The 18,536-nt window shown below is 49.9% G+C and overlaps 3 protein-coding genes and 1 pseudogene across 10 annotated transcripts in view; 3 read left to right on the top strand and 1 right to left on the bottom strand.

Moving 5' to 3' along the window:
* Positions 1-184: 184 nt before the first annotated feature.
* GBA2 (glucosylceramidase beta 2) lies at positions 185-13,039 on the top strand. The gene is given in 18 exon segments (XM_090274346.1): positions 185-582; positions 3,869-3,960; positions 4,209-4,324; positions 8,347-8,565; positions 8,876-9,115; positions 9,335-9,437; positions 9,586-9,739; positions 9,831-9,956; positions 10,152-10,324; positions 10,561-10,665; positions 10,871-10,978; positions 11,062-11,213; positions 11,323-11,429; positions 11,580-11,722; positions 11,802-11,917; positions 12,011-12,202; positions 12,468-12,660; positions 12,663-13,039. Coding segments are annotated over 18 exon segments (2,748 nt in total). The 5' UTR covers positions 185-247; the 3' UTR covers positions 12,737-13,039.
* Positions 12,887-17,701, bottom strand: CREB3 (cAMP responsive element binding protein 3). 8 transcript variants are annotated; one of them, XM_090274369.1, is made up of 10 exons: positions 17,592-17,695; positions 17,027-17,164; positions 16,784-16,929; positions 16,599-16,665; positions 16,394-16,483; positions 14,725-14,831; positions 14,550-14,618; positions 13,728-13,812; positions 13,553-13,637; positions 12,887-13,474 (listed from the first exon to the last, which is right to left on the bottom strand). In XM_090274369.1, exons 1-10 carry the CDS (start codon positions 17,685-17,687, stop codon positions 13,170-13,172), a joined length of 1,188 nt encoding a protein of 395 aa, XP_090130495.1. In that variant the 5' UTR covers positions 17,688-17,695; the 3' UTR covers positions 12,887-13,169. The 8 variants fall into 8 exon arrangements, with proteins under 8 accessions (XP_090130495.1, XP_090130494.1, XP_090130490.1 ...); XM_090274368.1 differs by having other exon boundaries at positions 16,599-16,663; positions 16,743-16,929; positions 17,592-17,694; XM_090274364.1 differs by having other exon boundaries at positions 13,553-13,812; positions 16,599-16,663; positions 16,743-16,929; positions 17,592-17,697.
* LOC150013367 (ubiquitin-ribosomal protein eL40 fusion protein pseudogene) lies at positions 15,872-16,230 on the top strand (annotated as a pseudogene).
* Positions 17,416-18,536, top strand: part of TLN1 (talin 1) — a 32,033-nt gene continuing 30,912 nt past the window's right edge. The window contains exon 1 of the mRNA XM_090274399.1: positions 17,416-17,843. The gene's annotated coding sequence lies outside the window, so the exon portion shown is untranslated. The remainder of the gene's footprint in view (positions 17,844-18,536) is intronic.

Here is an 18,536-nt window from a genome sequence, read left to right as displayed (position 1 = left end):
CCAGAGTGAAGATCGAGAGGGAGCCCGAGGCGAATTCATTGCTGTCGCCTCTGCCGCAGCTGCAGCAACAGCTCCTGGGGTCCACAGAGACACCTGCTCACCTCAGCTTTCCCCAGCGCCCGGCCCTACAGGACGGCACCTAACAACAATCGGAATTCCCATCTGGACTTGGCTGGTGAGATACTTTGTACCAGAAGACTCGAGACCTGGGGCCATCGAGGTTGTGGGGACCCAGGATCCAAGGATCATGGGAACCGGAGTCCCAGCCTCAGAGCAGACCAGCTGTGCCAAAGGGGATCCACAGGTTTATTGCCGGGAAGATGCTGGAGGCACTGAGGCTGTGCAGGTGACTGACTGTGAGAACCCTGAGGACAATCAACCACAAAATGAGTTGGGCTACAGCAATCCGGACTACTCTGGGCAGCTAATGGCTTCCTACGAGGGTAAAGCTAAGGGCTACCAAGTACCTTCCTTTGGCTGGCGCATCTGCTTGGCTCATGAGTTTGCAGAGAAGAGGAAACCCTTTAATGCCAATGACATCTCCCTAAGCAACCTGATAAAGCATCTGGGCATGGGCTTGCGGTGAGTAGATCCCATTGCTTAGAGTACCATAGGCTTCACTTTGTTCCCGCACAGGACTTCCAGTAGAAGTGGAAAAGGGTGAGAAAGCAGGTATGTCCTTTGTCCCAATCAAGTGGCCCCTACCCCAACATATTCTAAGCCTTAATTTTGGAGAGTGAGACCAGGTCACACTTTTTTGCAGCCCTTAAGAGCAGAAACATCTAGGCCGGCAGTAGCCTTTTCCCATTTAGTGTTCCTCTCACATATTCCCTCTTTTCCAAAGACAGCCCTTTGGAGTTAGCTATATTTTGTGGCGGGGTAGGAAAGGATGGCCTGGCTGCTGTGGTACTGACAGTGTTGGTTTTGGGGGGAGGGGCTGGTTCTCAGATTCCCCTGAGCAGCTGGAGTATTCTCAGTACCTCACTTAGGCACATCACATTACAGTCCCAACATCCATCACATTCTAGTGGGTGACTGCCTGCCTGCTCCCTCAACCCTAAAGAGAGGGCCATGAGAGGTGCTCTTCACTCTCCTCTAAGACAGACAGGCCCTGATATAAAAAGCAAGAAGACCTCTGATCAGAGAGGCACTGCTCTAGATGTCCCCAGAGCTCTTAGTAGTAGTCTTCCAGAGCCTGCCCTGGTGTCCACCGCCCCCTGCAATCCTTATCCAAGGATTGCAGATGCCCAAAAACCTTATTCTGGGCTGTAGAACTCCTCTAGATCCCTCCAGAGCCCCACTGAGTTCAAAAACTAGTGATGAGAAGCCGAAACCTATTAACAGGAACAGGTGGATGTGAGGACAAAAGGCATCACCCTGATGTCATCCTGAATCAGTCCACACAGTAAACACAGAGCCAGGGAAGGAGGCATAAAGATTGGGAAACCCAGCCATGACAGCCTCTAAAGGGATCCTTCCCTTTCCCAGTCAGTGCTGTGGGGCTGGGGTGGGGGGTCCATTTACCTAATACCAGCTCTAGGCAGTGGGAAGGGCCTGGCGCTGCCTGGGTATCCTACTTCACTGCTAGTACATTGTGGGTGACCTGCACCAGAGAACGATTATCTCTCCAGGCTGCTTCTGAACCTGACCCAGTCCACCCTTGACCCCAAGAGCTTTTGGGTCAAAATGGGATCTAGGGCTAGAGTGCTGAGAGAAGCACATTGGGGTGCATGTGATGGGGCATTGAGGTGGAGAACAGGTGTGTATCCTAGCCCCTCTGTCCCTATATATGAGCTGAGTCACAGAGGCCTGAAGTTGTACTCAGCCCCCTGGGCCTTGGCTTCCCATACCAGGACTGGGTGGGTGTACTGACACAGGGCTTTTGGAATGGGATGAGGTCTTGAGGAAAAAGCAGGAGTGAGACAAAGATTCTGAATGGTGATTCTTAAGCTGGGGCTGCCATTATGGAGATGGCCAAATAGATCAACAATGGCCAGCTGCCAAATTCAGGAAGTGGGAGAAGAGAAGCAGACCCTAAGAGAGAGCTGAACTGAGAGTATTCTAACCAGGAGCTCCAGCAAAACAGAGTTCTCTTGGCCTCAGTGTGGTAAGAGCTCAGTTTTGATTGCTCTCCCTTCCAGAGTCCATTCATTCAATAAATACTTATTGAGTGCCAGTTCTACGCTAGATACTCCTTTGTTCTGCCTATCCACATATCTTGCATGGCTCTCTAGCTGCCCTAATCCCCACCTTTCTGGCCTCTAGTTTCAAAGTCCAGTTTCTTTTAAACTGGCAGGATCTTCCGCCTTCCCATCATCTCATCCTTTGCCTTCCCTCCCTGTCTTCCTAACCCCAGAATATGCCCTCCCCATAATTTATTTTTTAATAATTTTATTTATTTATTTTTAGAGAGAGGGGAAGGGGGGGAGAAAAGAGGGAGAGAGACATCATTGTGCGAGAGATACATTGATTGGTTGCCTCTGACACACCCCCAACTGAAGACCTGGCCCACAACCCAGGCAAGTGCCCTGACTAGGAATCAAACCGGTGACCTTTTGGTTTGCAGGCCAGCACTCAGTTCACTGAGCCACACCAGCCAGGGCACCCTCCCTATTCTTCAAGCACATTTCTCCTCTACCTGCTCCTCTCCGTGTTTATCTCTCTTATTCATAGTAAATTCAGCGAATATTTATTGACTCAAGACCATGTGCCATGTCCTGTGCTTGAAGCTATGGATAACAATCAGCTAGTCTTTGTCAATGTCCCTTTCCCCGAGGAACTTAAAACTATGTCAGACTCACATGAGGAACACTGAAATAAGCCAGCATCTGATTGGGAATTGAGATAGTGTGTACAAGTAATGGACATAGCTGGCACAGGTATGCCACTTGTGGCATTCCTATTATCTATTATGTCATTTGCTCTTCCAGCCATCCCATGAGGTCTGAGGTAGGTAGGTAGGGCAGGTAGTATCCCCATTTTGTAGATGAGGAAATTGGGGCTCAGAAGGGTTACTTACACAGCTACATGGTTACAAGTGTTGTGCTTGAATAGTGGGTATAAAATGGCTGGGTAGGGAGGAGAGTAGAATTGGGAGACAGTCTCTCAGGGCAGGGATTGCTTAGTGAGGACCCACCCTGAATGGGAATTTGTAGAAAGTAAGATTAGAAGCTGGTCTAGGACAGATGTCAGAGCCTTGAATCCCAAATAGAGTAATTTGCCTATGGGACATATTGCAGTGACAAGCCCAGGAAAATGTTGAGATTTTTTTAAGGCTTCACTGGGATGTTATAAGAGAGCAGAATCACAAAGCTTACAGTTTAAATCCTAAAATTAAGAAAATAAAAAGTAAGAAGAAATGCCCTCAAATTTAAACACTGGTTGTCTATGGGTTGCATTTTTTCTCCTACCACCTGCTGTATTCTACAAACTTTCACCTGTCATAATCAGGAAGAAAACGAATAATTTTAAATAGAAGAAAATTATCCCAGAGGCCTATGCCTGGGGGTGGGGGGTAGGTCAGGAAACCCTAACTGGCGCTTTTAACACCACAGACAAAAGCTCCTGGGGTTGGGGTAAGCTAAAGCAGTAGTAGTGAAGTTAGAGGTGAGGAAAGATCAGAAAGCTCCTGAGGAGGACAGAGAGGAGAAACAAAAACAGTCCCACACTGTGAGCAGGGGTGACTGGAAAGATAAGGGGACCTTGAACTATAGACAAGTGGAGAGGAGGAGAGGTTTGAAAGCAAAGGTGCTGGATCCCTGGAACACTTAATGGGAGATCACAGCTGGGTGTCCAGAAAGGGGCTGGTGACTGCAGCCCAGGAGGTCCACCCGCAACCCTTTCATTCACACTGCATCTTGCTTCTTAGGTACTTGCAGTGGTGGTACCAGAAGACTCAGGTGGAGAAAAAGAAACCTTTCATCGACCTCATCAACTGTGTACCCCTGAGACAGATCTATGGTGAGCCTCACCCCAGCTCTGCCCTGTTCAGCGAGGATCCCACTTCACTGCCCCCATCCCCTAGGGCTTTTGTTTCCAGCTTTGTTGATATAATTGACATACAACATTGTGTAAGTTAAGGTGTACAATGTGTTGATTTCATATTCCCATGGCTTTTAGAGGAACCGTTTTTAATAGTCTAGAAAGTGAGAAATTGATTTGTTTTCCAATTCCCATTACCCAAGTAATGAACCTGATTCTCTCTCTAGGTTGTCCTTTGGGTGGCATCGGGGGAGGCACTATCACCCGAGGCTGGAGAGGCCAGTTTTGTCGTTGGCAGCTTAATCCTGGAATGTACCAGCACCGAACAGTCATTGCTGACCAAGTAAGAGCCAGACGGTAGAGGGGAGGTCCAAGACTACCTCTCCAGGCCAGGAAGGGCTTCTTGGCTGGTGTAGGATGTGGCAGTTAGATGTGTATATGATTTAGTTCAATAACTCCTTTCAAGGTGCTTTCTGTTAACCCAGCCCTAGGTACTCTAGGACTGAGACACAGGGCACACATTCCTTGAAAAAACAAACAGCCCTGGTACTTCAGTGCCCTCCATTTCTCTAATAAATTCCTACTTGCCACACCAGCTCCACTGAGCCAGTACTCAGTCACACAGAGTGCAGAGAATTCCCTGATCACTTAACTTGGTTCAGAGAATATGTGGTAGGACCAGAAAGGAAAGCAAAACCAAAAGTCTACAAATGCATGGGGGGGGAAATGCATATAGAGCACCAGCTGCTCACCCTGATTTGCCAGCCTTCAGCCAGAGGTCAGCTTGTCTGCTGGTGATCACTCTTCTAGAGGTCTCTCTGGCTAGGGGCCTGGGAAGCCCCTCCTCTCCCAGGCAGAGATCTCTAGTCTTCTCTTTTCTGAAGTTTTGCTTCTTTTTCCTCTGTTCCTTCACCACACCTGGGCCTTAGGTTGCCAGAGGCCTGTGGTCTACCTTTCATCATCTCTCTCTAGTGACCTCCTATTTGAGTTGTCCATCAAGTTCCTATTTCCTGTCTGAGGGATGACTCCAGCTCTCAGCTCATCTTCAAAGGAGAAATGGCTAGCAGACCTTGAGTCCAATTAATGAAGTGCTCTTCCTAGTTAGATTTACCAGCCCCGCCCAATGTCCCAGGCTTCCTCTCTGGCTCATCCCTCAGCTATCCAAGGGAAACGCCTTCCAGAATTGTGACTCCACAGTTAAAGTCATTACTGCATACTTAACATGTGCTGAGATTTGTATATCATATTTCATATTTAAAGACAATCCCACAAGGTATCATTATTATGCGCACTTACAGATAAGGAAATAAAGATCTAAAGAGGTTTAGTAACGTGCCTGAGATCCCATGGTTCGTAAATGGAAGCATTGGGATTCAGAACCAGTTCCCTCTGTGGTTAAAAGCCCCTGGTTTTAACCATTTATCTACTATTAAAAACAAAACAAAACAAAACACCGATTTTATATATATGTTTAAAAATACCAGGCATACTTTGAACCAAGGGAAGAGATGTCAACTCGTCATAGCCCCTAACCTCTAGAAGCTCACGTTTTTATTAGGGGGAATAGGACTTTGAGAAACTGGAGACTGTGAGACCACATCAGTGCCAAAAGCAGAGGGATGGAAATGCACTGAGTAAAAAGGGTCCCTGCTGCACACTTTGCTCATGCTCTTCCTACACCTGCCAACTGCCTGATTGGGATTCACAGCTGCAGAAGGGGGACCTCAGTGAGCTAGAGGGTCCCTGCTCTCAACCCATGGAGCAGGCAGTCAGAATATAAACAGACTTTCAGCCAAGATGGAGGCCTAGACAGACACGTTGCGTCTCCCTCTACAACTAAGAAGGAATACTACTACCTCAAAACTAGAGACAACCAGAAATTCCAGGAAATTAAGCTGCATGGAAGTCCAACAAACAAAGAAATAAAGAAGAAATACTCATCCAGACAGGTAGGAGGGGCGGAGCCAGGGAGGAGAGGACTCGATATGGTGGTGGCAGCAGCAGCTGCAGGCCAGCGGAAATCATGGTCACCTGTTTTAAAAACTAGGGAGGGACACCTGGGGAGCACTCCCAGCACCAGACCAGACCACACAGCTCACTGTCCCAGCACCAGGGAAAAATAAAGCCTCATTGCTTCTGACTGAGTAAACCAATGGGGGTTGGGGCAGAGGCAGAAACTGCCAGTCTCTCAGTAGAGTCTGCTTGTTTAAGGGGGCCCCCACAGTCATAGAACATCTGCAGACCCACCCACTCTGGGAATGATGGCCAGGGCAAGAGCTAGAGAGGTGCCAGTCCCATGGAGGTGGAAGAAGTGCCTGGAAAGGGGGTAAGTGCTGAGCAAGCAGCATTGTTCCCTCTCAGACCCTTCCCCCTACACAGCGCCACAACATGGTGAAACTAGTCACCCTGAACTGATGAATACCTAAGTCTCCGCCCCTTAAAACCTAACAGGTGCAACAGCTGTACCTAAGACACAGAGGCAAATGAACACAGAAGCCTGTCAAGATGAGGAGACAGAGAAGTATGGCCCAAAAGAGGGAACGGATCAGGGTTCCAGTGGGAGAACTAAGCAATGAGGTGATAGCCAACCTAACAGACGTAGAGTTCAAAACACTGGTGATAAAGATGCTCATAGGCCTGACAGATATGCTTAAGTATGGCAAATGGATAAGGGAAGAAGTGAAGGCTATGCTAAGTGAAACGAAGGAAATCCACACAAAACCAATGTTCACAGAAAGGAAACCGGGATTCAAATCAATGATTTGTAACATAAGGGAGAAAAAAACAGTCGACCAGTACAGAATGAGGAAACAAGAACTGAAAAAAAATGAGGAGAGGCATAGGAACCTCTGGGACAACTTTAAACATACCAACATCCGAATCATAGCGGAGCCAGAAGAGGAAGAGGAAGAACAAGAAATTGAAAGCTTATCTGAAAAAATAATGAAGGAAAACTTCCCAAATTTGGCGAAGGGAAGCACAGAGTCCCAAACAAGCTAGATCCAAAGAGGACCACACCAAGACACATCGTAATTAAAATGCCAAAGGTTGAAGATAGAGAGAATCTCAAAAGCAACAGGAGAAAAGCAGAAAGTTACCTACAAAGGGGTCCCTATAAGACTGTCAGCTGATTTCTCAAAAGAAATTTGCAGGCAAGAAGGGACTGGCAAGAAGTATTCAAAGTGATGAAAAGCAAGGACCTACAACCAAGATTACTCTATCCAGCAAAGCTATCATTTAGAATGTAAGGGCAGATGAAGTGCTTCCCAGACAAGATAAAGCTAAAGGAGGTCATCATCACCACGCCATTATGTGAAATGTCAAAGGGACTTAAGAAAGAGGAGATCAAAATTATAAACATTAAAATGACAACAAATTCACAACTATCAACAACTGAATCTAAAAAATAAAAACAAAATCCAACTAAGCAAACCAGAATAGGAACAGAATCATAGGCATGGGGATCATTTGGAGGGTTATCAGCTGGGAGGGGGAAGCGGGAGAAATGGGGAAATGGTGCAGGGAAGCATAATGGTTGGTACAAAATAGACGGGGAAGTTAAGAATAATATAGGAAAGGGTGAAGCCAAAGAACTTATATGCATGACCCATGGACATGAACTAAGGGGTGTGGGATTGCTGGAGGGAAGGGGGGTACTGGGCAGAGGGGATCAAAGGGAGAAAAATTGGACCTATTGTAACAACATAATAAAATATACTTTAAAAAAGAATATAAATAAACACATTATAACATACTATACTAGAGGCATAGGGGGATACCAGAAGAATGACTCAATGCCTAAAGAGAGGAGATGGCATTTGGCTTAGGCCTTAAAGGTTGGGAGGTGGGGGGTTCACCGGATGGAGAATGAGCATGAGCAAAGGCATGGAGGAAGAAATATTGTGTGCTCAAGGAATAGTGAGTATTTTATATGACCAGAGTATAGGTGCTTCAACGGGTAATGGGTCTAATGAGCAGTGACAGGCCAGATCAAGAAGGTCTTGAAAGCCAGGTAGAGTTTAGACTTTAGTCTGAGGACCATGGGGAGTCACTGGTACGTAAATACAGGCTAACATCTTGATTTGTCTATAAGATCACTGTCATATCCACATGAGGAGGGGCAGAGATGGTGAGGGCCTGGGTTAGGGCAGTAAGACCACAGTAGTGACAGGGGAGAGGAAGTCTGGGAGTTAGATGGAGAAGGAAGTAGGACTTGGTGGTGACTCACTGAGCTCAGGGGGAAAGACGGGGATGAGTGAGGCTGTGATGTAATGGTAACCGATGCAGGCCCTGGAAGGGGAGGAGCTGCTTTGAGGGAAGGGAAGCTAGTTACCCTGTTCTAGCCTATCTTCTTTCTTGGTTTAGTTCACAGTGTGCTTGCGTCGGGAGGGACAGACTGTGTACCAGCAAGTCCTGTCCATAGAGCGCCCAAGTGTCCTGCGCAGCTGGAACTGGGGCCTGTGTGGATACTTTGCATTCTACCACGCCCTCTATCCCCGAGCCTGGACTGTCTATGAGCTTCCTGGCCAGAATGTCACCCTCACCTGCCGCCAGATCACACCTATCTTGCCCCATGACTACCAGGTGAGATCCCCCCACCCCGCGTTTCCTCCATTTTCCTTCCTTTCCTGGGATCTCTCTCTCCTGCAAATTCCATGACCTGTGAAAGAAGGGGTTGGAGCCTGAACATCACACTCGTTTCCCAGGACCACCGCCGGTTGGTCTTCTATTTCCTGGTAGATAGCCTATGTGGGAACATGGGGAGATGCAAGTGGAAGACGAGAGAGTATATTGGGAGTATTTGAGTCAGGTCCTTGGTGTGAGGCTTGATCCTGGGGACGGGGCCCAGGAGGGGCTACACTGGGACCATCCGAGTCTGATCTTTTGCACCCAGGACAGCAGTCTGCCTGTAGGTGTCTTTGTGTGGGACGTGGAAAATGAAGGCGATGAAGCCCTGGATGTGTCCATCATGTTCTCCATGCGGAACGGACTGGGAGGTGGGGACGATGCCACAGGGGGTTTGTGGAATGAGCCCTTCTGTCTGGAGCGTGATGGGGAGACTGTACAGGGGCTGCTGCTGCATCATCCGACCCTTCCAAACCCCTACACGATGGCTGTGGCCGCACGACTCACGGTACGGAGCAGCCTGCCCTATACGATACCTTAACCCCCGAACCGCTACCCTAGCCCACCATAGTCTCCTCATTTCCTCAACTCCTAAATCCCACCCTCACCACGGCCCTTAAGCCTCTAGAACTTGGGGGAGGGTGGACTATGTAACCAGAGTTGGAGCATTTGTTGGAAGCCAGCATACGTGGAGAACTTCCCCTCACAGTCTTTGGCCCCTTAACAGGCAGATACGACGGTAACCCACCTCACAGCTTTTGACCCTGATGGCACTGGGCAGCAGGTGTGGCAGGATCTACTTCAGGATGGACAGCTGGACTCCCCCACTGGTGATGGGGGGTCTAACAGGGAGGCGGTGGGAAGAGAGGTTGTTCCTGTCTTAGGAGCAGGGTGGGAGGCCTCATAATGAATGGGCCTTGTTCCTAAGATATGGATCCCTGGGGATGCCTGTGCTGATTCGTCTTGTGTTCCTCTCAGGCCAAAGCACCCCCTCACAGAAAGGGGTAGGCATCGCTGGGGCTGTGTGCATTACCAGTAAGCTGCCACCTCGAGGCCGGTGCTGCCTGGAGTTCTCATTGGCATGGGACATGCCCAGAATCATGTTTGGAGCTAAGGGCCAGGTCTACCACAGGTGAGGGGACCAAGGGAGTACAGGGACCCAAGGTGCTAGGGCTCAGACCTGGAGCCCATGTTTTCATCTTTCCCCTTTCTTTCCACCCCAGGCGTTACACAAGGTTTTTTGGCTCAGATGGTGACGCAGCACCCACCCTTAGCCACTATGCGCTGTGCCGATACACAGACTGGGAAGAGAGGATCTCAACTTGGCAGAGCTCGGTATTGGACGACAGGTGCCAACGGGGCCCATCTCTTGCCTTTCTCCCAGGCAGTCACACTCCAACTAGGACTTCTTGATTCACTCTCCACCCACCACAGTCAGCGGAGTTGAGCTGGGATTCATTTGGTGCCCCCACTCTACTGAACATGAGTCCTCTTTCCTGGGAGATCCACACTTATTAGACCATTCCCTCCTCCTGACTCCCCAGGTCCTTGCCTGCCTGGTATAAATCTGCACTCTTCAATGAACTATACTTCCTGGCTGATGGAGGCACAATATGGCTGGAAGTTCCTGAGGACTCCCTACCAGAGGAGCTGGCGGGAAGCATGTGTCAGCTCCGACCCATCCTTACGGAGTATGGTCGATTTGGCTACCTTGAAGGTATGAGCTGCTGGGGGGCCATAGTATGGCAGGCCATATTGGAGGGCAGGTAGTGCCCTACCACCAGGCAGGATGGTAAGCTTTGCCTCCCCCAGGTTATTTGTTGGGGTGAGGGGTAACTGGCAGGTATGGAGGGTGACAGTGTCCCACCCGCAACTGTAGAGGACAAGCTGGGGGGGGGGGGTTGGCGGGGAAGCAGGAATTCTGGCAACAGTATGTCTCCCTCATTCTTCCAGGCCAGGAATATCGCATGTACAACACATATGATGTCCACTTCTATGCTTCCTTTGCCCTCATCATGCTTTGGCCCAAACTCGAGCTCAGCCTGCAGTATGACATGGGTGAGGGTCTCTTTTTGTGCTTCTCTGTCTCTTAGCTCCCCACACTCCCGAACCTCTGTGGTCCCTCGGGTTGTCTTTTCCCATCAAACATACCTACATCCTATTTATTGGTTCCCTTCTGGGATCACACACTGCTCTGCACTACCCTAAGCCTGTCCATTCTCTGCCTGCCCCGCCCCCCTGACTTGTTTGTCTGCTCCCCCAGCTCTGGCCACACTCAGGGAAGACCTGACATGGCGACGGTACCTGATGAGTGGTATAATGGCACCTGTGAAAAGGAGGAACGTCATCCCCCATGATATTGGGGACCCAGGTAAAAATCCTTCCACCCTCAACTTGTGTACCCTTTACCCTACCCACCAATGCAAATGAACCAGGTTCCCTTCCCTCCCACAGATGATGAGCCATGGCTCCGGGTCAATGCCTATGTGATCCATGATACTGCTGACTGGAAGGACCTGAATCTGAAGTTTGTGCTGCAGGTTTACCGGGACTATTACCTGACGGGTGACCAGGGCTTCATGAGGGACATGTGGCCTGTGTGTCTGGTAAGGGATCCATGTACTATGGCCAGTGTATGACTGGTGTTTGGGGAGAGCCAGCTGGCTATTGTCTTTCCTTAGAATCTAAGTCTTCAGTATCTTGGTCACTCCCTAGGCTGTGATGGAGTCTGAAATGAAGTTTGACAAGGACCAAGATGGACTCATCGAAAATGGAGGCTATGCAGACCAGACTTATGATGCATGGGTCACCACAGGCCCCAGGTTGGGGGGTAGGGGTTTCCAGGGGGCCTGAGGTGGGGAACTAAGTAATAAGGGGTTGTGGGCTCAAGGAAGAGTGATTTATTGCCTGTTGTATGGCATGGAAATGGCTGGAGCTGCCAGTCTGATCCCTAAACCCATTACCCTGATCAGTGCTTACTGTGGAGGACTGTGGCTGGCAGCTGTGGCTGTGATGGTTCAGATGGCTGCTCTGTGTGGGACACAGGACGTCCAAGATAAGTTTTCTTCCATCCTTAGCCGGGGCAAAGAAGCGTATGAGAGACTTCTATGGAATGGTGAGTTGGGGGATCCTAAGGAGTCTTAAGGCAGCTATGGAGACACAAGGAACCTTACTCTGCCCTTCCTCTACTGCAGGCCGCTATTACAACTATGATTGCAGCTCTCAGCCTCAGTCCTGTAGCATCATGTCTGACCAGTGTGCTGGCCAGTGGTTCCTGAGGGCCAGTGGCCTAGGAGAAGGAGACACCGAGGTGAGAGAGACTAGGAGGAGGAACCAGAAAGGTGGGTTTCTCTTGGAGGTACAAAGCAAGTTTAAGAGTGTGTTTCTGCCTTTGCCCCTCTAGGTATTTCCTACCCCACATGTGGTCCGTGCTCTCCAAACAATCTTCGAGTTCAATGTCCAGGCCTTTGCAGGAGGGGCCATGGGTGCTGTAAATGGGATGCAGCCCCATGGTGTCCCTGACAGATCCAGTGTCCAGTCTGATGAAGTCTGGGTGGGCGTGGTCTATGCGCTGGCAGCCACCATGATCCAGGAGGTAATGCAGTGCCTTCCCTGTCCACCACCTGTACCATGGCCCAGCACACTTCCTCGGCCCTCAGATATTTGTACTGCCAAGTCCAATGCCATCTTATCCACCCAGAAAGCCTCCCTCTTTTCCCTGGCATGCATTCCATCTCCTGCCTGAGGATTAAGTTTATCTTTTCCATTAGCTAGAAACTGCCTGAGGGCAAGGACCCTATTGCTTTCATCTGTCCAGCTGAAGGGTTACTAACTAATGTGACTGCCATCTCTCCCTACAGGGCCTGACTTGGGAGGGCTTCCAGACAGCTGAAGGCTGCTACCGTACTGTGTGGGAGCGCCTGGGCCTGGCCTTCCAGACCCCCGAGGCATACTGCCAACAGCGAGTGTTCCGCTCTCTGGCCTACATGCGGCCACTGAGCATCTGGGCCATGCAGCTGGCCCTGCAGCAGCAGCATAAAAAGACCTCCAGGCCAATAGCCAAACAGGACTAAGCACAGGATCTAAACTCGGACCACAGGAAGCCATGGCAAACCCAAGCCCAGAGTGAGCCCTCCGAACTGTGGGAGGGGGCACTAATAGTCCAGCCTCCAGCCTGGCCACTGCTCCTCCCCCCAGCCCCCTAGTCTCCTGCAACCCTGAGCCACCAGGACAATCATGCCTCTTCCCTTCTCCCCACGCAACCATGCCAGTAAAGGGGTTGAAGGTGACCCAAGCATCAGAATCACTTTATTTATTTATTTACTCACCCCACCCCCTCACTGCATGAAATTTTCAAGGTTAGTTGATTCTCCCAGGCCCATTCATGGGGTGACAGACATACACAGGTACAAATAAAAGATCCAGAAAGCCAGTAAGTGTGGTGTGTTCGAGCCCTTGGGCCTCCTGGGCCCTCAGGCTTCTTGACAGGGCACAGAAGCTAAAACTAGCTCTCTCCCATTCCTTTTCATTTGGACACAGACTGTAAGCCACAGGCCTCCCCTCTAGCCTGAGTATCTGCCCTGCAAAATAACAGATATGGGGCTGTGGGCAGAGGGCCATCCCCCATCTCCTGTGATATTTCCATGCAGGGGAAGGGTGGGGCCTGGGCAGGGGAACTGTGAGGAAGGGTCTGGGAGTGGCAACTTCACGGAAGGCTCCGTGCCAGGAGCCTGAGACATGTGGAAGAGCAGGCAGCAAGAGTTACCAGGAGCCTGGAGTTCATGGTCTGAGCTATCCTTTGGTACCTCTGACTGCAGGACAGACAGCTCCAGCTGGTGAGGGAGGGCACGAAGCTGGCGGGATAACACTGAGGAGACAAAGACTTCAGAGGCGGGCCAGGTTTCTCCCACTAGTCCACCCTTAATGGTGTCCTCAAGCCTCTCACCTCCGTGCTCAGCTGGCAGGTTCCTCCTTGTGTCAGAGGAGTACATAGCAGGTACAAAGATGAGACAGAAGGAGAACAGTAGGACCTGGAGCAAAGAAAAAGGAAATGACAAAGAGCTCTGTATTGCACCCATCCCTGCGCCTGAGAGGATCTCTCCTTCCATCACTATCCTCACCAAGACACAGGTGCTGCTGCTGCTGGTTTTGTTTGCTTTCTGAATCACCATGGCCTGGAGCCTCCTCAACTGATCCAGGAGGGACCTAGAAGAGCGGACAGTGAGCAGCCCCTGGCCTGACACCCTGAGATACAACGAAACCCTCCTATTAAGGGCACCCCTCTATCTGTGCACTGGATCCTCAAAAAAATAATAGTAATTAAAGCTTAATAACATGTATACTTTTATACATGAGAGACCCAGAAACACTGAGTAACACTCTTACTTTTTGTCCTACTTTTGCAAATGACTTCTTCCTCTCTGTGGACAAAATGCCTGAAGTTGCTCATTAAAACAAATACACACCCCTCTGCTCTGCCCTGACTTAAGCTCCTTTGCAAACAGTACAGTGGTTCTACACTGCCTAATTAGCTACACACATAATCCTCACCAGCCAGTCTATGTTCTCTACCTTCTGGCCCAACTCACCTGTGTTAGGGTACTAGCCAGACTGAACTATGCTGTGTTCTCTCTCCTTAGAACACTCCCATCCCTACCTCCCCTCACCCCTGCCCAAGAATCCTATCTACTATCAAATGTCATCTGCCCCATGAGGTCTTTCTTACTCCCCGTCTTTCTCGATACCTTACCCTTAAGTTACTTGTGAATTTATTCCCCATTATTGTGAGGTGCTTAAAATCAAACCCACTAAAGGCCAAGCACCAGACCTTGCATGTGGGAGCTGCCCGATTGGAAATCAAGTGTGGCGCAGGGAAAAGAGTGAGACACCATTAAATGGGGTGTGGTGGGGGATGAGAAGGAAGTGATGTTAGAGTTGCTTACAGATTCTTTTCCTCCAGGAGCTGTACTTTGTTCTGTAGCTCCAGATTCTGGGCTGTGTATTTTAAGACCCTGAGGGAATAACAGATGTGGGGATATGGCCTATATCCTTCCTTCAAAAACCTACCATTTCCAGCTGCTTCTGTTCCCCCCACCCCAGCATCCCTTTTCCTTATACCTGCTCTCTAAACCTCCCACATACACCTTCTTCTTCCTGCGGCTCTCTTGAGCTGACTTTTTATTTCGAATCTTCCTCCGCACTCGTTTCAGAACTTGTTCCTCCATCTGAGAGAATACAAAGAAAAGGTGTATCAGAAGAACACTGGACCAAAGAGTTGGAAGGCAACCAAGTTCTATCACCTTCCCAGTTCAGGAATCCCTTCTGCAGCTTCCCTGACCAATAGAACTTGGCTTCTGGTTAAATGCCTCCAAGAATCAGGTGTTACACCCTCACAAGCCAGACCATCTTTAACAATTTTATTAAAAATCTTCCATATCCTGCGCCAACAACTGCCTCTATAGTTTCTGTCCATTTGACTTATCTAGTATTTAATCTCTGGAGCTGTACAGGACAAATTAAATGGTCCTTAGCCATTTTAAGGCACTCAACATCTCCTCAGTTAATCTGGGCAAACATTTTAACTCATCATCTTATCTCCTCAGGATAGACTACATCCTTTTAATATCTGTCAAAGATCTGGGCTCACAACTGGACACTAAGATATGATCTGGCTAATACAAAGGAGAAGATGATAGTCACTGCCCTTCTAGAGGCAACATCTCTATTGATAAAGCCTCCAAACCCCATTCACTTTCTTAGCAGCCATACAGCACTGCTGCCTCATACTTTTAAGAAATTAAAATTCTCTTAATCTTCCTGTCAGTGAACATTGATTTCATCACAGTATCACAATATCATGCTTGTAAAACTGCCACTCATTGCTCAAATCTTAAAACTCAGAAATTTAGGTTTATTCTTACATTACTTAGTCCAGCCTAAAAACTTAATTCTACCTTTCAGCTATAGGTGGATTACCATGAAGCCAGTGAAATCTAAGTGTCAGCGCCCCCTGCTGGCAATCCTTTCCAAGTCCCTATGCTGATGCATCAATAACTTTGAAAACACCAAATTCCATGTAAGCCCCACAAAATAGGATCTGCCCCTGCATCCAGCAATATTAACTACATCCCCCAGTTTCATATTAGCAGCAAATTTGCCACGTTTCTCAATTCAGTCTTCTCAAGTTACTGATAAAATTAACAGGACTGGCGATCAACAAGGCAGCAGAGTAACCTCCCCAGCAAGCACAAAAATGTAGATCTTCATGAAAACTGACTGGCAAGGCCATCACCCTTGATGTTGAGCCCAGTGACGCCTCTGAGAAGGTCAAAGCTAAAATCCAAGACAAGGCATCCCACCTGACCAACAGCGTCTGATTTTTGCGGGCAAACAGCTGGAGGATGGCCACACTCTCTCAAACTGCAACATTCAGAAAGAGTCCACCCTGCACTTGGTGCTCCATCTACAGGTTGGCACCATGGAGCCCTCGGCCAGCTTGCCCAGAAGTACAACTGCGCCAAGATGATCTGCCGCCAAGTGTTACACCGCCTGCACCTCTGCACTGTCAATTGCCGCAAGAAGTGCGGCCACACCACCAACCTGCGCCCCAAGAAGGTTAAATAAGGCCCCTCCACCACCTCCTTGGTGTAGAGCAGCCTTCTGACTGAACTCTGTGACCCCGGGACTTCAAGAAAGTTTCCCTTTCATTGACTAGAGCAGTAAAAAAAGAAAAGAAAAAAGGCCTACTTGGGACTCACAACCCCCCTCTAACCAATGAAAGTCGTACCTTAGTGAGAGGAAGTGTTCCAGGCAGAGTAAGCCCCTCCTGCTCCAATAGCCTCTTCTCCTCTTCTGTCAGTTTAAGCCTAACAATCTCCTGGGATTAGGAAAGGTGAGCAGCAAAATTGCAAGGGGATGTTAGGGAGGAATGAGGGATCCAGCCCCCATCCCTGCAACGTGGGAATAACCCTCCCATAAATCAAGTTAAGTACCTGTTCTGGGGGCTCCACATGCAATGGAGTCCTCTGGGCCCCCTCTTTTCCACAGCTCCCACTATCTGCAAAAGGGAAAGTGAATCACAAAGCCCCTCTGAGCCCTCTCAGTCCCCCTCCCCCCCTTCACTATTTCCTACTCACCTAGATCTATGGAAACGTGTTCCTGTGGGAGAGAGTAGGTGAGATCTATGGAAACATGTTCTTGTGGGAGAGAGTAGTTATGATCATGATGCACAAGATGGGGGTTAGAGCTGCTGAGAATGTTCAACGCTCCTGGAGTACTTGGCAGGGAGCTCAGGAAATCCTCTACGTCCCAATCGCTCAGTGCCTGCACAGGATTCAAATTAACAGTCCTTGACCTATCACCACCCCATGCCTCATAAACACTCCGCCCCGCGCCTCCCCGACTCAGAGCCCCCACCCACCTCGGAAAACGGCAACTCCCAGTCCAGTGGAGCCTCCAAGACTTCATCGAGAATCACCCCCAAATCGCCGTTTTCCTCTAGCAGGAAGCCCAGGAGGTCCTGGTCACCGGGGTCCAACGCCGGCTCCATATAGGACATCTACAGAAAGAACGGGCAGAAACACAGGAGTTCACCCCTCCATCTGGCCCCAACCCCGAATCGCATGGGGTGGCACACCCCCCACCGACTGTCAGTCAGCCCCACCTATTCGCTAGTCCCTTTACAGCCGGCTTTCCCCCGCCTCTGACTCGATTCTCCGCAGCTTCCAACACAACGGAAGTGACGCGCCCACCCCCGAGGCATTCCGGGAGTTGGAGTTCCTTGTAGTGCGGAAGTGGCCTAGGAGCAGCGCCATGTCCCGGGAGCTATGCAAATAGAGGGGACGTCCCGGTTGCCTCCTCACAGCTGAGGGCGGTCATTCTGGGGAGCTGGGTACGCCTTCGCCCCACGCTAGAAAAAAGGAAGGATCATAGACTAAAAGGGAACTCGAGCGCAGTTCGAGCGTTTTTGCTGGATTGGGCCGCACCTTCGCTTCCTGTCGGAGAGGGGCGGCCGGTTTGCTGCCGTCTTCTGAGCATCGAGAGCTGCAGCCAGAGCAGCTTCCTGCAGTCCCCGCAACCATAGAGCCCGGCTCAGGGCGCCGCCCACGGGTGGGGGACGTTCCGGGGACGGAAGTGGCCGAGAGTCGCCGAAGGGAGGGCGAGGCCGGATCCCGAGAGCCACCGGGAGAACTAGCCGGCTAACGGACCGGCGGGCGGGGCACAAGCGGGCTGCGCAGGTAGGTTGGACCGGGCCGTGCTGGAGCCTTAGGATGCGTCAGCGAGGCCAGGCCCGGGAGGCGGGCGGGCGGGGCCCCGGACTCTCCTGCGCCTCCTTGTATTCGGTCTTGTTGGAGAGAGTTCAGCGTTCTGTCCATCTCGGCTGGCGGGAGTCAGGCCCTTCCTGGGAGCAGCCCTCTGTCTCGGATAGGTTTCAGGGAGCGTGAGGAGTGAGGTGGCAGTGAGATGCAGGGCGGGGATCGGTTTTGAGATTCGCTGTTAGCGGGTATGACGGTAGGAAAGCTTTGGGTGAGTTTGGGGTTCAGGGTTAGCCTTAAGAGTTATAGAGCCTAGGTTAAAATGTAGAGTTATTAGTGTGAGTCACATCATTATTTTGTTTTCTAGGATGGCCAACATTAAGTCAAAGTTAGAGTTCAGGACCAACAACAGGAATTAGTTAGAAATTCAGTTTTAGGGATTGGAGAAGCATGGCATGGTCAATGTTAGGACTAAACAGTGAAGGGGTGAGTTAGGAAAGGGATGAATGTCAAAGCCGATATTAGGAAACAGGAAACAAATTAGGGTCAAGGTTAATGTTAGAAATTAGGGGCGGTTCTAGAGGTTGTGGTTGAGGTCAGGGTAGTTGACCTCAGGCAGGTAAAATTTAAGAGGTTGGCAGTAGTAGGTGGTTGCCCTTGTTTTGCCGAAGGTGT

This window comes from Furipterus horrens, unplaced genomic scaffold (assembly GCF_987537825.1).
Source record: "Furipterus horrens unplaced genomic scaffold, mFurHor1.1.pri manual_scaffold_4, whole genome shotgun sequence".
Lineage (NCBI taxonomy): Eukaryota > Metazoa > Chordata > Mammalia > Chiroptera > Furipteridae > Furipterus > Furipterus horrens.
Note: the sequence above shows the minus strand (reverse complement) of the source record. Positions and strands in the feature narration are given on the sequence as shown.